We start from the raw sequence: 21,039 nt of genomic DNA on the forward strand, positions 1-21,039 counted from the left end.
TATATAAGATTAAGGTATAAACATATATACTGTGAAATGATTACCACAATAAGTTTAATTCACAACCACTACCTCATCATTAGAAATGTTTTTTCCTTGTGTGACAACTTATCAAAACATTAAATATTATCTAAAAGAGAAATTTCATTTCTAGAAATTTTATATACATATATTCACACAAGTACATAAGGAATATATACATATATTCATATGAGAAATTATATTCAAGAATTTTCACTGAGCATTGATATTAGCAACCTGTCAACAATCTAAATGCCCATCAATAAGTATCCAAAAATTATTATAGCTTGTGAATAAAATATACCACTGTATATACTTAAGTGGGAAAATGTCCAAAATATAAGGTTAGGTTGGAAAAAGCAAGTTATAAAACAGATGTAGTGAATGACCCCATTTGTATTAGGAAAAAAGTAACATAAGCAAATATGGCCACATGCAGAAAACTGGTTATTAGCACTCGTCAGTGGTACTAGGTTTAGAGAATAATGAGGAGGCTTTGATTTTCACGTAATATCCTTTATATTCAAATTTGATCATATATGCTTTTAAAAATATTTAAATAGATAATACAATTTTAAATGTAAAATAAAATGTATTTATGGTTCAAAGTGGCTTAGAGAAAAGATATGACATTCCAAAGATTGGATAAAACTTTTGAAATTATAAAGACTATATTATATACTGTATTCTGTTAATATTTCATTCAAACAAATGCCTAGAAGAATCTATAAATAATTCACAGTAGACAAAATAAGCAAAGCAAGATCTAGATTTCTATGAACCACAATACTTTGTTTAGTTATTACCTCTGCCACTCTCTTTGCTGTGGTGAAAGATCAAATATTGCCTGAAATAAAGCAAAACATAATCACTAGAACTGTCAATTTCTCCCAGCTTTAATATCATAATTTAAAACAATTTTCTTTGAGCAAGGAACAAATTTATAGTGCCGTTAAAAACAAGTATTCATAATTTACATTTAATCTTCCATAAGTCAAACTAATAAATTTAAATATAAATATATAAATTTTAAAATACTTATACTCAAAAGTAGTATACAGAAATTTTACTAACTGCAAATATTTTCCTGTTATAAAAACCTACATTTATAGGAATGGATACAATGCAATCTATCACATGTACATAATGGTAATTTAGGGCTTAAAATCATTTACATGATGCCAGCAAGAAATTAAGCATTTAAAAAAGAAGAAGAAAGGAAAAACTCATACAGCTTAAGTATAGTATTCAAGCACACAAAGCCTACAATTCTGTCATGGTATTTTATCACAATAAAATCAACAAGTTTTGAAACAAGCTAAACAATGTCACTGTAATTCCCAAATGTATTAACCAAAAGAATAATTCAAGAAATGTTACTTAGGTACTATATTCATCAATTCAAAGACAAATTTTGTTATTTTGTAGACTCAGAGGGAAAAGGGCAAGCTCTCATGGTTTGTGGCAATACCCATCATTTAATTTTCCAATAGCAAGTCCACCTTTGATATTTATAAAGACAATTCATAACTAGGCATATTAATTCTATGTTCTAACTAATCATTATTATTAATGATGCCTCCATAACATGTCTTAACCTACTACTCTCTCTCTACAAATCCTTGGTCTTAACCCCTCATTCCATCAAACAGCTCTAACTCTATGCCTTTGGTTATTTATGTTAACCTGGAGCCTACCTCTCCTGTAATTGTGATCCTGAAGTCAGTCTAAATTCTATACACCATTTGTTCCAGGTTAAATCACCCCCTTCTTTCTGATTACAATGAAATTACTTTGGATACTCCTGCAACCTTTTCACACCATGGCACACAGAAAATGCTAACATCTAAAAAACACATCAAGGCAAACAGATGAGGCTACATGCACCTGATCCCCAGTTACTTTGTGAATAAAACTGTTGATAGCAGGGACTATGCAATTTTTCCTTTGGTATCCCCAAACTGCTCAACATAATGATTAACACAGCAGGTAAGGAACCACATTGTGGCTTTGTGTTAGGCCACATGCTACTTAAATTATTATCTCAATCTTCGTAACAATCTTGTGAGTTTGTTATTATTCTTTTATATATAAAAAAGAACTCAAAAGGTTAAAAACTTTTTTTCAAAATCACAGGTAGTAAGGGTCAGTGTATAAGCCCAATTCTCAGATTTTTCACTTTCTCACATCCCTAAAAATGGTTCTTTTCTTTAAACAAATAGCTATCACATAGCATAATGTGATCATGGTTTAGAAACTTATAAAATTATTAGAATTAAGTTTCTATATTCAGACTGCATATTAAAAGAATGAGTGAAAATTTAAAAACAAGTAAAAATTATCTCAAATAATTTTACATTAATAATAATTCTGAAATATTTTAATATAAATTAGGACAAGGGAGTGAATACTTATCAGAAACATTGTTAAACATTTTAAAAATTACTGATAAAAAGCATACAATTTTTAAGTATACATATAAGAAGTATACATATTTTTAAGTTTCTAGCTTTATGACTAAGACATGACTTATTTCATGACAGTTAAAATAAAACCTTCCTATTTACATATGATGGACAGAATGGCAGAAACTGTTACAATGGAATAATCAATAATCTTGCCACAATTACATAATTCTAACATATCCATCAGAGTCTAATATCTGTAATGCGTTCTGCTTTACATTTTGTGAGCTATAAAAAAAGAAAAAAATCAAGCAATTTCTTCTCAAGAGCTTAGCATCTAGCTAGAGAGACAAGCTATCCAGAAAAAATATACATTAAAAAAAATCAGAGACTTAATAAATGTGAAGAGTGACAGACACTCAGAATATGGAGACTGCTAGAAAATAGCATAAATAAATTTCAGAGGATAAGCTCAAGATGATATTTCCTCAAATCTTCACAATGCTTAAAGAAACAGAAAAATAAGGACACAAACTATATCACTGTTTTGAATTATTTTAAATTAGCATCCACCTGCTGGAAATTTTTAAAAACTTATGCAAGCCAGCATACAAGGGAGACTAAATTGAGAAAACAGCCCAACACATAATTAATTTCATGAGACAATAGAAGTTCATGCAAGCAGCAATTAAATTGCCAGTTCACAGTAAAAGGGGAAACAGGTGATAAAAGACAATAACACACTTGAGGAAAAGACAGCGTCCATCCTAAGAACACTTTCAATAATTTGATCAATGCCAGAGAGTGCATTCCACAGCAGTATTATTCCCAACTTATATGTGACCTGGACAGTAATATCAATTAAGCAAAATTACTGCCACAGCTGCTGGCTAATGAGGACAATCACACCAGTTAAACAAAAAAGGAATTACCTTAGCTAAATTTAACCCATCAAAAAAGAAACACGGAAAAGAAAAACTGTGGTGCCCTAGTGACGCACTCTGCCATCCTGAACCCAGTGTGACTTCTTCCTTTCTTTTCAAAAACTTCTGAAGCTTTAACTTTACTTAGAAGAAACATAGCCTACTTCAACTCTCAATCAGTTATTTGGCCATGCATTTTCCCATCCAAAAGAAGAACAAGAAAACAGACAAAAAAGATTCATTAATTTGAAGGACGTGGTCAATCTGAGGTCCAAGGCCTAATTTTCCTCTATGATACCATTTCTAAAAATAAGAAGAAAAGTTTTCTAATATCTCTCAATGAGATTTAACATCATGAAGATAGAAAAAATAGAGTGATCTGCAATATATTAGAGGTGGGAAGTATAATCACTGAATTTTAAAACATAATGAAGGCATTGAAAAAAAAGATTGATCCAGAAGTCAGAGGCAAAGTTCAAAATATTCATCTTATGCAGGAGTTGATAAAATATTGAGAACCAGTCCAGGAAAGTCAACATCATTTGATAAGAATCTTTAAAAGCAGAAGCAAAAGTATTATTCTGAACATCTTTAAAGCAAACCAACAACCAAAAAAGACTTAAAAATTCAGATCACTAATATCACCAAAAGCCAAAAACAACTAAAGGAGATCTACATTTGGATATATAGGATAAATATCTGAATTTCAAAAGTAAAGGAAAGAAAGCATGTAAGTAGATAAATACATTCCCTACAAGGAAAAAAATACTGTGCCAGAAGGCAATAAAGTAATGTCTACAAAGTTGAGTGCAAAGTATCATAAAGCAAGAATTCTATCCTCAGCCAACTTTACATGTATGAACAATGGAATGACAGAATGGCAGTCTGTCACAAAACATAATCCACATATTCCTAAAAAAAAAAAAATTATTTTATACTGGACTACAGCTGATTAACAATGTTACGATAGTTTCAGATGGACAGCAAACGGACTCAGCCATACATATACATATATCCATTCTCCCCCAAACTCCTCTCCCAACCAGGCTGCCACACAACGTTGAGTAGAGCTCCGTGTATTATAGGGTAGAATCTTGTTGTTCATCTATTTTAAATATAGTGGAGTGTACATGTCCATCCCAATATTCTTTCTGTGATAAAGAAGTCACAAAAAGTCCCTTAAAAAATGATAAACAAAAATAAACAAAGAAATGTAGAAAATAAAAGCAGTAAAACTCAGTGAAAGTTGAAGAATTATTCCTAAAATAGTATGAAATGTAATAAAAATGTGAACATGCCTGACAATAATCACCACCCAAACTTCCAGATAACAGTATGCAGTAACATGGTACCTGACTTTGTAAGGTAACTAATCTCATTAAAAATTACTGTGATACCAATTTTTTGAATGGAGTAAAGGAGTTAGGAAGTAGAGAGATTCAGAGTGACACTAACAAAAGTTACTTTTTCTTTAGAAAACTTTATTTTAAAAGTGTGTATGAAAAGGCATAAATACATTTTATTGCTATAAACTAAAAATAACTGGGTAATCAAAACTAACCTAAGGGCTTCCTTTTTCTCCTCCACACATTCAGTTACTTCTAATCCTCCATCACCTTTAGTCTTCACTTTCCAATTTTGTTTATAGAGAGTTCACAACTGTCAATGGTAAACAAAACAACTCAAGAATACATGAGTAAACGTAAGTACCACAAAGCCAACAGAGTAGCCAGCAGGCAAACTAGCTGGGAGCTCTGTACGTTCTTCTCTAAAGCTTCTTCAGGCCTAGTTCTGATCAGGACCTGTTATTACCTGCCCCTGTAATGTTATATCTGCCCCTATAATGTGCTGGTGTCTTCTGATACATTAATTTTATTACACACAACTTGTGCAATGAAAATGATAAGACAATGTCAGTATTTCACCAGGTCTGGGAAATGGAGGTGTGAAGGTAGGTGAAAAAGTAAATGTATATAAAATTCTCCTCTTAGATATTGCTTCATTCTTGATTACATGAGAAATATAGCTCAGACATTTTTAAAGACTTAAATTTGGTAAAAGACGAATACAAATAAGACACAGAATTTCTAAATCATCAGAAAAAAAGGAATGTCATCACTCTAGCAACTGTATAAATGAGATAAAGAACTGTTAAGAAGAATTAACAAAAAATATAAAATAAGTACAAGGTTACTGTTATAGAGGCTTATCCAAATGCTAACAATAGTTATTTCAAGGCTTTAGTATCAAATATAACTTTTTTCTTCCCCTAAATGTTTACAAAGGAAATGTATCACTTTTATTTTCTTGTTTTATTTTTTATTGAAGTATAGCTGACTTACATTGTCATTCATGACTCCTGAATTAAGAAAATGTATTTTTAAAAAAACTAGCTCAGACAAAACTAAAAGCAAATATCAAAACTGTTTTCAAGTGAAAAATTTCTCAAAGCATACAACTGAAAATGACATGTGAATCAAACTTACTGGTTCATAAACTAGACCATCTGCAGATGCAACCATTGTTTCTGCTAAATCCAATACATCTGCTCCAACATCTGCATAAAAAAAAAAAATTAGAAGTTGTATATTCTATGCTCAGAACTAAACTATGTGATATAAACTAACAAACTAAGATGAATAATAGAAAACTCACAAATATGTAGGATCACTTTCCTATACTGCTTATTTATTCAAGTTAAAACAGTAGTATTATATAGTTTTGGTGGAAATAACTTCAAAAATTAATAATGCTTTTTCTACTTTTTACTTGGTAAGAAAGATGACGTGGAATCTCACAGTAAAAATAGTATAAACTTAACTGAACTGAAGAGCTTTGCAAAAATTGGCAATAAACTAATCACAGTATTAAATGGCTGCTGAACAAAATATTAATGACAATAATTATTTTTAGAGATTAAAAAAATCTTAAGGAAAAGCTACTGATGAAATTTATATAGTCAACAAATAGGGAAAATTTATTTTGAAAAGGGTAAAATTTTATTGGTATTCAAACATCTATAATAAAGCAAAATATGATAATTCAGTATTAATACTAAATAGTTTAGATACAAAATATTTCTTTTATCTTAAAACCACTAACATAAGAAAATATAAATGGAAAAGGGAAACAGATTTAGATGAAATCTCTTAGAAATGAATTTCCTTAATTGGATATAATGAGTTCACAACTTTAAAAACTTTTGTTTGAATTACTGAATTCTTGGTCTCTACTTTTCAAGCAGTACCTTACATACAATTTAAGATGAAAAAGCATCCTCATTTCTAAGAGCAATACTGATTCAAACAGTATCTATCTGGAATAAAAACATTTTTTCACTTCTACCAGTATAATTAAGTGAAGCCAGTGAAGAAAACAGAAAACGGTACCACCACCATTAACTTAAAAGTTTTGAATCTGTGTGCAAAAGTAAAAGTAAAGGGTTGTAAATTGAAACAGTGATAGGATATGTTTGTGGAAGGTGGGTGTAAAAACTGGTACTCCAAACAAGATACACCTAAACTAGAACTTTGACTTATCAAAATTTCCTCCAATTTTCTTTCATTTTAATCATACTAATGTAAAAGTTAAATCTCTTCATGGAGAAGAAATTTTAAAAATACAAGCTGTGGAGAAAAACATTCTTATTTGCATTCTTAAATAACACTACAACAGTATTTTACAATATCATAAAGGGAAAATAAAGTTAAAACAACCAGTATTTTTTACTTTTTACTAGCAATTATTTGGAAGAGGCAATGGCAACCCACTCCAGTACTCTTGCCTGGACAACCCCATGGACGGAGGAGCCTGGTGGGCTGCAGTCCATGGGGTTGCTAAGAGTCAGACTCGACTGAGTGACTTCACTTTCACTTTTTACTTTCATGCATTGGAGAAGGAAATGGCAACCCACTCCAGTGTTCTTGCCTGGGGAATCCCAGGGATGGGGGAGCCTGGTGGGCTGCCATCTATGGGGTCGCACAGAGTTGGACGTGACTGAGGTGACTTAGCAGCAGCAGCAATTATTTAACCATAATTTATATATGCATTCAAGTTAAAGATGTACTTACATTGACACTTCATGGCAACAGTAATATCTATATTGATTCTCAATTTGCTAAAAAATGAAGAGGAAACATTATAATATATTAAATGATCAACAGAACATAAGCAATAAAAATCAACTGATCTATGAAAAACTTGAACTTCACACAGAATATGTCAGTTAGAACTTGTATAGCATTTCATATGGCCAAAACAATGGTCTTCAAAAGTAAAAATTCTATTTTGTAATTATTCCAAAAGCCATTCTGACTTACAAGTTTTAAACTGGTAAGTATCCTTTAATTAAATGGCAAGTTTACAACTGAGAAGTCTAAGCAACTCAGAAAAAAGTATTAACCTCTGTTTACATAAATCTTATATAGGCTATGTGACTAAAGAATGTAAAACTTTCAAAATCAAAAGGTAGGAATTGAAAGTCTTTCTTCCCTTATCAAATAAATACCATACATCCAGCATTATGCCTGATATGCTACAAATACCACAATCTTTATTCTTTATCACGGACCTATAAAATGGACAGCTTCAGTTCTACAGATAAGCAATGGTATTTACAGAAGTATAAATGCATGCCTAGTTTAAGACCAGATAAGCACTGAAGTGGCATACTGGAAACTAGGTCTGTGTAAGACAAAATAAATGTACCAAAATTACTAGAAAAAAAGAAATCTGATTCTTAAAGTTTTACATGGCCTTTTAAAAAGACTCACTCAATGCCTTATTTTCAAATGATCAGTTCAAATCAAATTAATTTTCAAAAAGAATTAAAGCACCAAGAAAACAGAATGAGTACAATCAGTATTAGTCCTGTCTGTCCTGTGCCTCCTATCAAAACTATTTTTCACCCTAATAATTTTCATCTGGTTTCAACAGGGAGTATCGATTTTTAGAATTTCATGTAGTCTTAAAGTTGCCTAGAGTTCAAACTGTAGTCAAATAACCCTGGAGTTTAGGCTCACGAGATTTTATAGGAACCAGAAGATGAAGCCAAGTGGACAGGCTTCTAGGCATTCCCATTACACTTGAGGTGAACTACATGACTTCATTTGTAAAGAAGAAAAAGTGTTTCATTGGGGCTAAAAAAATAAATAAATAAGAAAAACAACAAATTCCTTAAAAACTAATGGCATTAAGAATAATATTGACGTTACAGATCAGAAAACTAAGGCCCAAAAAAGCCAGCTGTATGACTTGCCCAAGGTTACAAAGGACCTATTACAAATGTTGACTGACTGAATTCTCATTGATCTGAAGAGGAAAGTAGTATAAATATTATCCCCATTTTACAGAAAAGAAAACTGAAGCACATGCAGATATAGAGTTAGTCAGTTCTTGAAAGTCACGCACCAAGTAACTGGCAGATCTGGGACTGAAATTGAGAAGTAAATGTTTCCTGCCATCTAGTGGAACCTACATGTTATAAACCTGTTATCTTCAATCAATTAAAAAATCCAAAGTATGTTTTGTTTCCTAATTAAGATACTATTATTTTCAAAGGCTTAAAAGTGATGTTTACCTTAAAATATAGTTTATACATAACTTACAACAATCAAGCTTTAAGTATAAACAATGTTACCATAATTTGTTTTCCAGCTCAGGCAGATCAGTAAGATATTTCAAAATCTAAAGAGTAAACAGTTTCAAAACATCAAACAATTTCCATCTTTTCAACTTCTAAGGAAAAATACATTATGTTCTCCTAACCTTTTTAAACAATATATATTTTTAAACAAATATTTAAAACAAATATTTTTAAACAAATATATAAACAATAGAGAACCTCTCTTTTATAATTTAACCAGTATTCAAATGATTCTAAAATATTTTACCTAATTCATAATGAGAATTTTTAAGGACTATTTCTTCAGAATTAAAATAAACTATGTATAAAAATTAAACCATGTTATTTTCAGAACAATTTAAATCTAAAGGCATTTCAAAAAATAAAAGCAGTTACCTAGAAAAATCCTTGTCTACTTCATATTCATACTTCATCCATGTATCTTGATATACTGAAAATTCCATTATAGTTAATAAAGCCATAGTGGTAAATGCTATTAGAGAAACTGAGAAACCAACAAAAAAGAAAGAATTAAAATAATTTTTAAAAGGTAAACAGCAGGAAACTGGGATTAAAATTAGCAAAGAATACCCTAATATAATTGCCATGTGAATGATTTTTCTTAAAATATTAAAAAAATTTTTCTAAAACAACTTAAAAATGAATATTTAATGAACACAAACATTCGCATTATTGAGAAAGCATGTTATTTCTTCAGTATTAAGGACATTTCTCACTAAATGGATCTGTCAAAATTACACAAAGACACAAAACTTTTACCTTGTTACAAATAGCAGAGTCACAGATATGATAAATGATGAAAGTGAGCATGTTTCACAACACAAATTTGAAAGTAGTCCCCTCAAATTAAAAATGGCATCCATGCTGTAGTCCAATTAAAATAACAAAAAAAAGCCTAATTTCTTAGATCTTGAGAGTTCACAGTCTATGCCAAAAAGTCAAATAAAATCTCCATCTCTACTCACCAAAGTAGATAGATAAAAGATAGATAAAACTCTATCTACTTGGAAATCTCCCAAGTATTTCACTTCATTTTAAAAGATCTAATTAAAAGAAAAAGCACTATCATCTACTATGACAAAAAACACTTAAAATGGACAGTGTAATAAGAACTTGTACTATGTTCATTAACAAAGTTAATCACAGGAGATTAGAAATAGCAAATAATGTAAATTTTACCAAATTATTTTACCAAATGAAATGTGAATCTTATGAGAAATGTACTGTTTTATTAGTTCTTCACATAGAAAAAAGTTATAGTAAATACTGTTACATTTTTCTGATATATTTCATTACTATTTTATTTAACAAATCTCTCTCTCTGTACCAGGCACTGCTCTGAGTATTTTATAAATATTAACTTATTTAATTGCTACTGCAACTCTACCAGGTAAACACTGATAACATCCTCATTTTGTGTAAGAAGAAACTAAAGCATAGACAGGTTGAGGAACTTTCTGAAGATCAAGTATTTAGGAAGGGGCAGAGGTGGAATTTAAATCCAGACAGTCTGATTCCAAAGTCTAAGCTCTTAACTTACTACCCTAATCTACCTTTCTTTAGTAATGTGAAATTTAAGAATTTTATTATCATATCTAAAGTGACTTACTCTTAACCAAAACAGACTAAGGCAGTTTCAACATCATTAAATAACTTCAAATCTGTCTACATGTAAAAATCTTAATAATAATTCAACAGCACCAAACCAGTATAACTTAATTAATTTGTTCAGTTATGCTTTAATAAACACTGCTAAATACATAGGCTGCTCTGGGTTGGATGCCAAAAAGCATATATAGAAGAATAAATTTAAGGCAAATAGTGTGACATGAGGACAGACCAGCTATAAAGTTACTTTGATGAGTTTAAAGTTACTTTAAAATTCACTGATGAGTTCTTCCTCATAGCGACATTTCTGTAAGTTCTTTTTTTTTTGGAAAGAAAGTTGTTTTTTTTTTAACCTTTTTTCTTCTTTTTTTCATTGGTGTATAACTGTCTTCCAATGTGTTAGAGTGACGTAAATCAGCTATATGTATGCATACACTCCCCCCTCATGGACATGCCTTCACCCCCCACCCCGACTACCACGCTAACTCAGAAGATGAACTTCCTGAAGGAGTTCTGATTGGAACTGATACTCACCTGTACCCCCACTGGCTGAAGTCTCCACATAGCTCTCAGGAACCTTTGGAAAGGCATCCAACTCTTTCACCAAACTTAAGGTTTTCCTCCGATTCAGTCGCCTCATCTTCAGGAAAACCTTCTTCTTCTTTCATATAGTCATGCTAAGAAATAAAAAAAAAAAGAATAAATGCATCCTTCAGAAAGATTAAAAGGTTGATTTTATTTTTAGATAACTGGCAAATGTCCTTGGAACAACTTAACATTCTCATTCCTCCTCAAGGGAATAAAAAGCTTAACACTATTCTTTCTCCACTCCCACCCTGACAAAAAGTACTAATGAAAGGTAATTTACACACACTAACACATTTAACAGCTAAATAATGTGAAAAGCTACTCAATCATATTTGTAATATTTGAATATACAAATTAAAATGGTTATTCTCTTAAATTTACAAAACATACAAAAATAACACATTTCCATTAAAGAATGACAATGAAGTAAAATAGACATGCTCATATATTGCTAACAACAACATAAATAATCACCACTCCTCTTTTCACCATGTAAATTCCTCTTTTAGGAATGTACCCTAAGGAAAATATATGTGTTGTGCACAAAAATTTCATTATGAGGGTATTTCACAAAATCCTCACATCCAATATACAAATTTAGTGAATTAAAAGTTCTGAATCTAAGTAAGCACTGAAAATCTTATAAAAGAAAATACAATAATATACAAAAATACTCGTAACACATTAAGACTAGAAGGCCATATTCCAGTTTTATTAGACGCAGGGAAAAAGATACTTGGGGGAAAAACTGAAAGCCTATACACAAAATGTTTTAAGTAGATAATGGGAGAATTTTGTTCTCTTTACAAAATTTTGAACTTTACAAATTATCTATTTTTATAATAAAAATATTATTTAAAAATTGACTGCTTGCTATTCTCCTTTTGATCAGTATGCCAACTATATCTAAAATATGCTAGCCATAAAATAACTGAAATCACAAATATTTATAGAATTTTATATGGCTGATTTATATAAATATTATAGGTGATACTACAAGCATTACCCAAATCAAACCTGTACTGATAAAATTAACACCTAATAGAAAGAGTCTATTGGTTGTAGAAGTCACTAAAAAAAAAAAAACCAGTGTCTAGAAGAAAGCAGAAAGACTTATCTAAAATCTAAATAGTATTAATACAGAAAGAAAAGACCATAGAAAGAGTATTCATGGAGAAAAAGGAGACCAGAGAGGTAAAAATTGGCAGGAATCACAAACACCGCCCAAAAGAGAGCAAGCCCTAACCAGGGGCACTACTTAATCAGTCCATGCAGGAACCACGGCCCTAACATGAAGCTGAATGCATTAAAGGGCTGATTTCATTTGCTATTACAAACATCCAACTAACTCCCCTTGCTGATCCCATGTTTAAAAGTGGCCCTCAGATTATAATTTGGTTTTCATATACATGGTTTTCCTAAGAAAAAAAAGAACATGTAGACAAAAGAGAAGACAGAGTTTGATTCCCATGAGAGATGTGAATTAAAGCTTCTGAGTGTTTATTAAGCATAAGCCGTGGCTCTTCATGTTTGTTCAACTCAGTAATCAAATTTATTTTCCATACCCACTTAGCAGTAATAGCACCAAGACTGATCCTTCTTCCATCTTTCAAATTTCTACTCATTCTCTCCTACAGGAGTTAAAGGCACTTAACTTTAAAACAAAACTCTCAAGGTAAGCTCAAATCCAACTCAACTCTGGCTACCGCTTCAGTGTTCTTGCCTTGAAAACCCCATGAACAGTATAAAAAGGCAAAAAGATATGACACTTAAAGGAACGAGTTGTCTCCATTCATATCCTGAGACTAATTCCTCGGTTCTCAACTAAATTTGCTCTCAGCAAGGTCATCAACAATTTCCTTAGTAACGAATCCAATGGACAATTTTGGCCTTAATTCAGTTTTGCTTCTGAGAGAATACATTTCCTCACTTGTTCATCACTTCTTTTCCCTCTTGAAACAGTCTCATACTTGGCTGAGGTAATACTACATTTCTGATTTGGCTTATTTTGCAGATTCTTCCTCTCAGATTCTGCACTAGGCCCTTCTCTCAACCTCCACACTTTCCCCAAGTGGTCTCCCATCCCTTCCATTTCCATCAACACGTTGATTCCTCTCGAATTTTTATTACCAGTCCAAATCTTTCTGCAGACATGAATATCTTTCTGCCTTCTATTACATTTTCATTGGAGCATTGGAAAGACAATTTAGAGTAAATATGCCTAAAAATAAACACTTCACTCTACCAAACCTGTTTCTCCTCCTGTGTCCCTAAATTAATGATGACACATGCATCCAAATGCACAAGCTAGAAACATGGATTTCATCCTTAAACTCTTCTTAAATTTCTCACAATTCTAACTTTTCCAGGCCCAGAGAAATTCCTTACTAGGATCTTAGTCTCAGCTGCCATAATCTATCTCTGCATTGCTTCAAACGATCTTCAACCCTTCGATTCACTCTCGACAGTCATAATATTTTTAATACATAAAACTCATCATATAAGTTTCATTTTAAAATATTTACATAGGTTCCCATTACATTTAAAGAGTTTGAAATCTATCTATCCCAACATGTTTTACAAAGCACTGAAAACACAGACGCTGCTTACCTCTCTTCAAAACCCAGTTTCTCAAAGTCTTAGTTCCAACCTTACAAAATCACTTTCTATTCCTTAAACACACTGTTCTGTCTACTAGAAATATCCTCCCCCTCCTACCCCACCTCTACATTTGGCTAACTTTCTTCACGTCTCAGTCTAAACATCTCTCTCAAGGAGGAAAAACCTTCAATAACCTCAAACATGAGTTACAACATTTGCTCCTAGAACACTGTAGTTTTATCCCACTATTTCTACCTGCTTGTTTTCTCCATAGTAATGTTAAGGCAGGGACCATGGGTAACTTAGTTTTTGTATCTCCAATGCACATGAGGTTACCTGATAAATATTTACGGAAGAAAGAAAAGAAGGAAGGTGGGAAATTCCCCATTAACATTCATGATAGCACAGCTTTCCAATCAAAACATCCATACTTAGATAAGTATGTAAAAATATAAGATCTACAAGTATAAATTACTATAGTATATCCCCAGCACCTTTAACAGTGGTTGGCTCATAGTAGCTATAGCATTGTTGAGCAAAAGAATAAAACTGTGAATTTTATTTTCTAAACATTCTATGTATTTTAATAAGCCTTACAAATGCTTTCTTATAAATTGAATCTAAGTATAAAGATATGGCAAGCAAGTAGTTGGTTTTCCCAACACTCTTAATATTTATACAGCCTATCTAGTACTCCTCCCTTAATCATCTAACTAGAGTACTCACTGGCTATCTCCCTCTCCCTTTTCTAGTTTCTACAATTGCACAGATTGACCCAGAGAACACATAGAGGGCACTCTCATTGGCTCTCCCCAAACAGACTAGAAAAGCTGACAACAGGCCATGTTCCTGGTGATCTGGCGGGGGTCTCACCTTCCCCTCAAGACAGCCCTATTCTACACTTGAGCACCTGCCACTCTGCTGCTCTTGTCTCATTCTTATTACCTCAGCACTAACCTACACCCGAGAAATTCGTTCCACCTCAAAAATTGCCAGTCTGCTCTACAGAGCCACTATTTTGATATGAACAAGTCATCTGTTAACTTCTAGTTTTTCTAAAAGCAAGCCTTCTACCTGCTATTTGTGAAACTTGACTTTCTTCTAGTGGCATTTCTCTTTCAATCCTACTTCTTTTCTGAGACTCACAGGTAAAGTAGCAGCAAGTTTCAACATGATTTCTTGACCATCTCTTCCCTTTTTAAGTCTATCTTCTAATAATAATAAACACACATACTATACAGAATTACAGCTAATTTTCATATTATGTATTCGACTCTTTGAGACCCCATGGACTGTAGCCCGCCAGGCTCCTCTGTCCATGGGATTCTCCAAGTAAGAATACTGGAGTAGGTTGCCATGCCCTCCTCCAAGGGATCTTCCCAACCCAGGGATCGAACCCGGGTCTATACTTCTCTCTTTCCCCATCCCATGACACTCAGGCACTCACTCTCAGTGATGTCATGTAAGCATAACATTTATTCTCCAATCATTTCCATCTTAATTCTATACAAAGTCACACATGAACAAGGTCACATTTTGGCTCCTCTGAACTTTTAAAATTGTGCGTGTGTGTTAGTTGCTCAGTCGTGTCCGACTCTTTGCGAACCCATGGACTTTAGTCCACCAGACTCCTCTGTCCATGGGATTCTCCAGGCAAGACTACTCGAGTGAGTTGTCATGGCCTTCTGTAGGGGATCTTCCCAACCCAGGGATCGAACCCAGGTCTCCCACATTGCGGGCAGATTCTTTACCATTTGAGCTACCCAGGAGGCTCAAATTTAAAATTGCTCTGCTGCTAATACCCAAAACATGAATTTTCTTCTCTGAGCAGAAACAGTTATCCTTGTAGTTCTTTAATTTCTCGACTAGGGAAAAACCTACTCTTCACTTTCCCTGTGTTCTCGATCCCGTGGATTCCTCCCCGTCACGCAGTTCTGCTGCTCCCATTCCCACTGAATTTGCTTCTCCATCCAGCTCAGTTATCCATTTTCAAAAACACATTTAGAAAGACCCTAGATCAGTGATTTCCAGAGCCACAGGACTGCTACTCTGTCACAAAAGTTTCTAATCTGTACCTACTAAATGAAAAAAAGCAATGATAATATAAGAATTTTTAAAATTAAATTTATTCAATTTTAAAAAATCTGTCTTTTATTCTGAAATTATTTCCTTTCCTTGTTTTTAATGTGCCAAATATCCTTTCTTTGGTGAAATGATAAAGCAGACAGAAAGTTTTTTGTTTTGTTTGGATGTCTTTCTTTAATAAAATTAAAAACTTCAATTCTACATTAGCCCTTAAGTCCAGCCCCTTTCCCTGATTTCTATACACTTTTTGTACTGGTTAACAAAATTTAGGAGCCATTATGCTAGATTCCTTTGCCCAGTGATTTTCATAATTTGACAATCTCCAGTACCATATCTTCAATTTCTCTCCTATACTGCTGTGTATACTAAAAAATAAAACATGTAAGCTCTACTAAGTCATTGATAACAACTGAGACTAAAACAATGCTTTGAAAAACTGCATAAGAAATATGAAACCAACTTTCATGCTGGAACACAGGCACATATTATCAACACTCAATCTAAGTAATGCCACACAGCCAGTATTTCATCATCTGTGTCCCTGTAAATACAATGAGACTATCAGATGCTTTGCCAGAATTAAAATACAGAATTCATGACACTTCTATGGCTCCATTACATTTAATTATTTCTTCAAACAAAAAGGAAGAAAAGAAGGGAGATGGGAATTGTGGAGACACAATTTATTCCTGCTACTCACACTTTATGAGCTAACTTCTATTTTTAACATATATTTGACAATATGAAAAATATTTAATTGGTTAATACATATGCATTGTTGTGAGCTGAACTATGCCTCCCAAAAGGATACATCCAAGTCCTAATCCCTGGTATCTGTGAATAGGTCTTATTTGAAAATAGCTGGGTTTTCAAAAATACAACTACTTAAGATGAGATCATACCATATTAAGGTGGCCCCAAATCCAATGAGGGTTTCCCTTGTGGCTCAGCTGGTAAAGAATCCACTGACAATGTGGAAGACCTGGGTTTGATCCCTGGGTTGGGAAGATGCCCTGGAGAAGATAACAACTACCCACTCCAGTATTCTGGCCTGGAGAATTCCATGGACTGTATACAGTCCATGGGGTGGCAAAGAGTCGGACATCCAATGGCCAGTGCCCTTATGACAAGTCGTATGAGGATACACAGACACTCTGGGGACTATGCCATGTGAAGACAGGTAGAGGTTAGAGGGATGAATCTACAAGCCCAAATGTTAGAACAGGCAAGGAAGGTTTCTTTCCTAGAGCTGTCAGAGGCAATATGGCCCTGCTGACATCTTTATTTCAGTCTGGTGGCCTCCAGAATTGAAAGAAAACAAATTTCTATTTTTTTAAACCAGGCAGATGGTAATTTGCTAAGTCAGCCCTGTGAAATTAACACAAGTTATTAACAAGAATGAGAAAGGAGGTGGAATAAATACTATCCAGGCTGCCACTGAACTTCAGAAATGAAAAAGCTATGACTTATCTGTAAATTTAAGCCACTTAATAATACTGCATTAGAATACAAAAGAAAAAAAAATTTATGAAAGATAACTTAGTTTCACTTTACAGCACTATGGGCTTCCCTGGTGGCTCAGAGGTTAAAGCGTCTGCCTGGAATGCAGGAGACCCGGGTTTGATCCCTGGGTCGGGAAGATCCCCTGGAGAAGGAAATGGCAACCCACTCCAGTACTCTTGCCTGGAGAATCCCATGGAGGGAGGAGCCTGGTAGGCTACAGTCCATGGGGTCGCAAAGAGCGACTGAGCGACTTCACTTCACTTACAGCACTAGATATCAAAAAAGTACTCATTCTTTTTACTTTAAAACATTTTACAATAGAGTAAAATGTTTAATAATTACAATTATTTACACTAACATAATTCAAGCAAATCTAACAACCTTCCAAGTGATATTTTTTAAAAATGTTTACTTGGAAGCAGATAAGATGGTATAAATGTGAGTTCTGTGACTGGAAATGCTTGGGGTTCTTCTAGGCACTTACTAGCTATGTGACAAATTTGAAAAGATACTGAACTTCTCACAATTCTCTATTATAATTTTATTTTAAAATGAGGGATGGAGACATAATGGTTTACCTCACAGTTTTTAATCAAGATAAAAATGAGTCATTTGATAAATGTCTATGTCTAGTTTTCAAAAGAAATGCAAAGACTTATAAGATAGCTGAGATTTGTTAAAGTCTTTAGGAAGGTGGAAAGATTATCTGAATTAGTTGATAATACCATGAATAGCTGGGTTTGATCCCTGGGTGGGGACAATTCCCTGGAGAAGGAAATGGCACCCCACTCCAGCACTCTTGCCTGAAAAATCTCGTGGACGGAGAAGCCTGGTAGGCTACAGTCCATGGGGTCGCAAAGAGTTGGACATGACTGAGCAACTTCACTTCACTTCACCATGAATAGACTGAGGATTATATAAACTGATAGAATCAATATTGAGAGACACTGAGTGCTGGCAACACAAGTTGGATGCACCTAATAACAAGATGAAGCAAGGTTTGACTCCAGTAAGTACTCAATAAAAGCACACAAAATTGAATTAACAAAGTAAGGCAAGTGTGAAGAAAAGGTCAGTGACACATGAAATATACTGACAATAGAATGAAGGTCCCCAAAAGCAAGGAGAATGGGTTACCAAGGCACTAGGTCACTGACCTAGACTGTAGTAAGACTGCATGAAGTAGCAGAAAGAAGAAATCTGTAACTTAGTAATTAAAGAGAGGATAACAGCTTAAGAAAGCAAGCAGTTGGAAGATGGAGCTTAAGCACAAATTAACCATACAGACTAAAAAGTATAATCAATTTTGGAATCAAATTACTTTAAAAAGCATCTTCTTCATTCTATATTTTGGCTAAGTACAAAAGCAACATTTTCTGAGTAGGTATATAAAATAGAAAACAAAAATTAAAAATTAACAAGAGCTAACACTTTGAGCATCACCACCCACCTTCTGAGTCTGGTATTATTATTTCCATTTTGCAGATAAGGAAACTAAAGTACAAAGAGGTTAATTTATCCATCAGGACATTAAGAGGCAGAATCATAATATTGAAAAACTGTTGAAAACGATTTATAGCAGGCATAGACTGCTTAAAAAATAACTTCTATTAAAAATAAGTTTCACCATTTCTTCCAATTAAATCACTAACCCTAAAGGAAATTATCATTTTCTTTCTTTCTTTTTTTTTTTTTGCTGTTATACTTCCAAGTCGGTACTAATTTCCTCTGAGACTTTAAAGCTTGGTATATTTTTATGATTTGCATCCTCAATTATAACAATCAGCTGTGACTGAATTTTACCATCACAAAGAAAGAAATTCACTCCCTCTTCTTCCCCTAAAGAAAACCATGAAATTTCTTTTTTTCATGTTTTTCCCCTAAGAGACCTGGAATAATTGCAACAATGGGAGATATCAATAAACAAATTAAGTAAACAAACATACCTACTACACTCTTCAGTGAACAAACCTGATTCATTTCTTTATAATAGCTGTATCCTGGAGTACAGTGAAATACTTAAATACAATTGCAAACAAGTAAATCCCATTTTTAACTGTATCTTTGACTGCTTCTGAAGGCACGTCTTGCAACATTTTAACAGATATTATGTAACTTTGCGTTGTCCTGAGGGCATTAAATCCTAAATATAAAAGTTACAAGAACACCTTTTCTCAAACAATGACCTACTAATTCTATACACTACCAATACCCAAGGGTATTCTCTACCACGAGTTGACTGTTACCTAACGAGGGTTTCTTAACTCTCGAGGGTTTCAGAAAAGTACTGACACTCGAACCTCTCTCTCCTACAGCATCTCGTCCTATCCTAACCCCCTTCTCATTTTCCTAAACGGTGCGCGAACCTCCTGAGGAGAGGCTAAGAAGATCTAGGTCTTTCTCAGACAGAGAGCAACTTGCTGCGAAGAATCTGGTATCTGTCTGAACGGGGATGGAAGCCAGACACCCGGGAAATCCGGACACCATCAGGCAGGTCTTCACAACGTGGGACCCTCCTCGCCTGCGGACGGGAGGAGCCACCGGGGCACGGGGCGCTGTAAGAAGCAATGGGCCAGGGTCAGAAGCTACGGGGAAGTACCTAAACTCCTTCAAGCTGTAAGACAGCGCAGAAACACTGACCCGGATAAAGAGGAGATTCCCGGCGCAGCGCTGCCCAGGGTCCTGCCAGTAACGCCCCCGGGAAGATAGGGAGAGCGGCTCCCAGGTCCGGCCCGTTCTCCAGAAGAGAGGAATTAAGACAGGGAACAGTCCTGTAACTGGCTCTCACTACTTTAACCACATTCATGCCCTGAACAGCCCTGGAGCAAGCGAGGGAACAGCACCCAGCAGGGTTTCATTATTTTACCTTGTGTTACGGTCCCAGCCGACCGCCATGTTTCACAGAAGCCCGGGTGGCCCGGGCTCCCATTTACCCGGAAATATCGCGAGAACAGAAGCCACTACCACCGTTGAAAACGTCAACACGGAGTTGGTGTAGAGCTCTCGCGATATCCCCTTTGCTGACGAAGTTCTCTGTGAATTAAGAGGCGTGGTCCAAATTAAAGGGGTGTGGCTAAACAGAAGAGAGATTTAAATGTATTTCAGTTATACCCATTTGACTGATACGGAAGTAACTTCTCCAGGGAGGGATTTGTATTCTACCAATTGGGAAACCTGGGGTTTCCCAACTAGCGCGACTGGTAAAGAATCTGCCTGCCAATGCAGGAGACGCCAAGAGACGTGGGTTTAATCCCCGAGTCGTGAAGAACTCCCGGAGTAGAAAGTGTCAACTCACTCCAGTATTCTTGGCTGGAAAATTCCACGGATAGAGCATCCTGGCAGGCTATATAATCCATAGAGTCGCAAAGAGTAGGACTCCACTGAACGAGGGAGCGGGGCATGCACGCTCGCATAGGCACGCATACAAAAAGTCGTAGACTACAAAACGAATCTCACGCAGGAATTAACATTTACAGCCCTAAATGTATCACTCCTCCAAAACTCTCGTCACGTTTTGTGCAGTCTTTCTTTACCTCTTTATTTTCTTCTGTCAAGAACGTTTAAACTTTCCTCTTAAGACCAGGTAACAATTATTTATTGAATGTTTGTCTTGTCTATGGGTTAGCCAAAAAGTTCGTTCTGATATATCCGTAATGTCTTA

The 21,039-nt window shown here is 34.3% G+C and overlaps 1 protein-coding gene across 3 annotated transcripts in view; it reads right to left on the minus strand.

Annotated features, from left to right (window-relative positions):
- LOC120861141 (endoplasmic reticulum-Golgi intermediate compartment protein 2) overlaps window positions 1-20,372 on the minus strand; it is a 43,604-nt gene extending 23,232 nt beyond the window's left edge. The window contains exons 1-7 of one of the 3 annotated variants that reach the window (XM_040236777.1): window positions 20,245-20,369; window positions 19,745-19,933; window positions 11,136-11,278; window positions 9,369-9,477; window positions 7,420-7,466; window positions 5,836-5,906; window positions 828-868 (exon numbers count right to left, since the gene is read on the minus strand). In XM_040236777.1, the coding sequence (XP_040092711.1) occupies window positions 828-868; window positions 5,836-5,906; window positions 7,420-7,466; window positions 9,369-9,477; window positions 11,136-11,241 (374 nt within the window). In that variant the 5' untranslated portion in view covers window positions 11,242-11,278; window positions 19,745-19,933; window positions 20,245-20,369. Of the gene's footprint in view, window positions 1-827; window positions 869-5,835; window positions 5,907-7,419; window positions 7,467-9,368; window positions 9,478-11,135; window positions 11,279-18,103; window positions 18,123-19,744; window positions 19,934-20,244 lie in introns of those variants that run through there. The other 2 variants (XM_040236776.1, XM_040236778.1) reach the window with 2 other exon arrangements.
- Between the last annotated feature and the right edge of the window lie 667 nt (window positions 20,373-21,039).

The sequence above is a fragment of the Oryx dammah genome, unplaced genomic scaffold (genome assembly GCF_014754425.2).
Source record: "Oryx dammah isolate SB20612 unplaced genomic scaffold, SCBI_Odam_1.1 HiC_scaffold_11229, whole genome shotgun sequence".
In the NCBI taxonomy this organism is placed as follows: Eukaryota; Metazoa; Chordata; class Mammalia; order Artiodactyla; family Bovidae; genus Oryx; species Oryx dammah.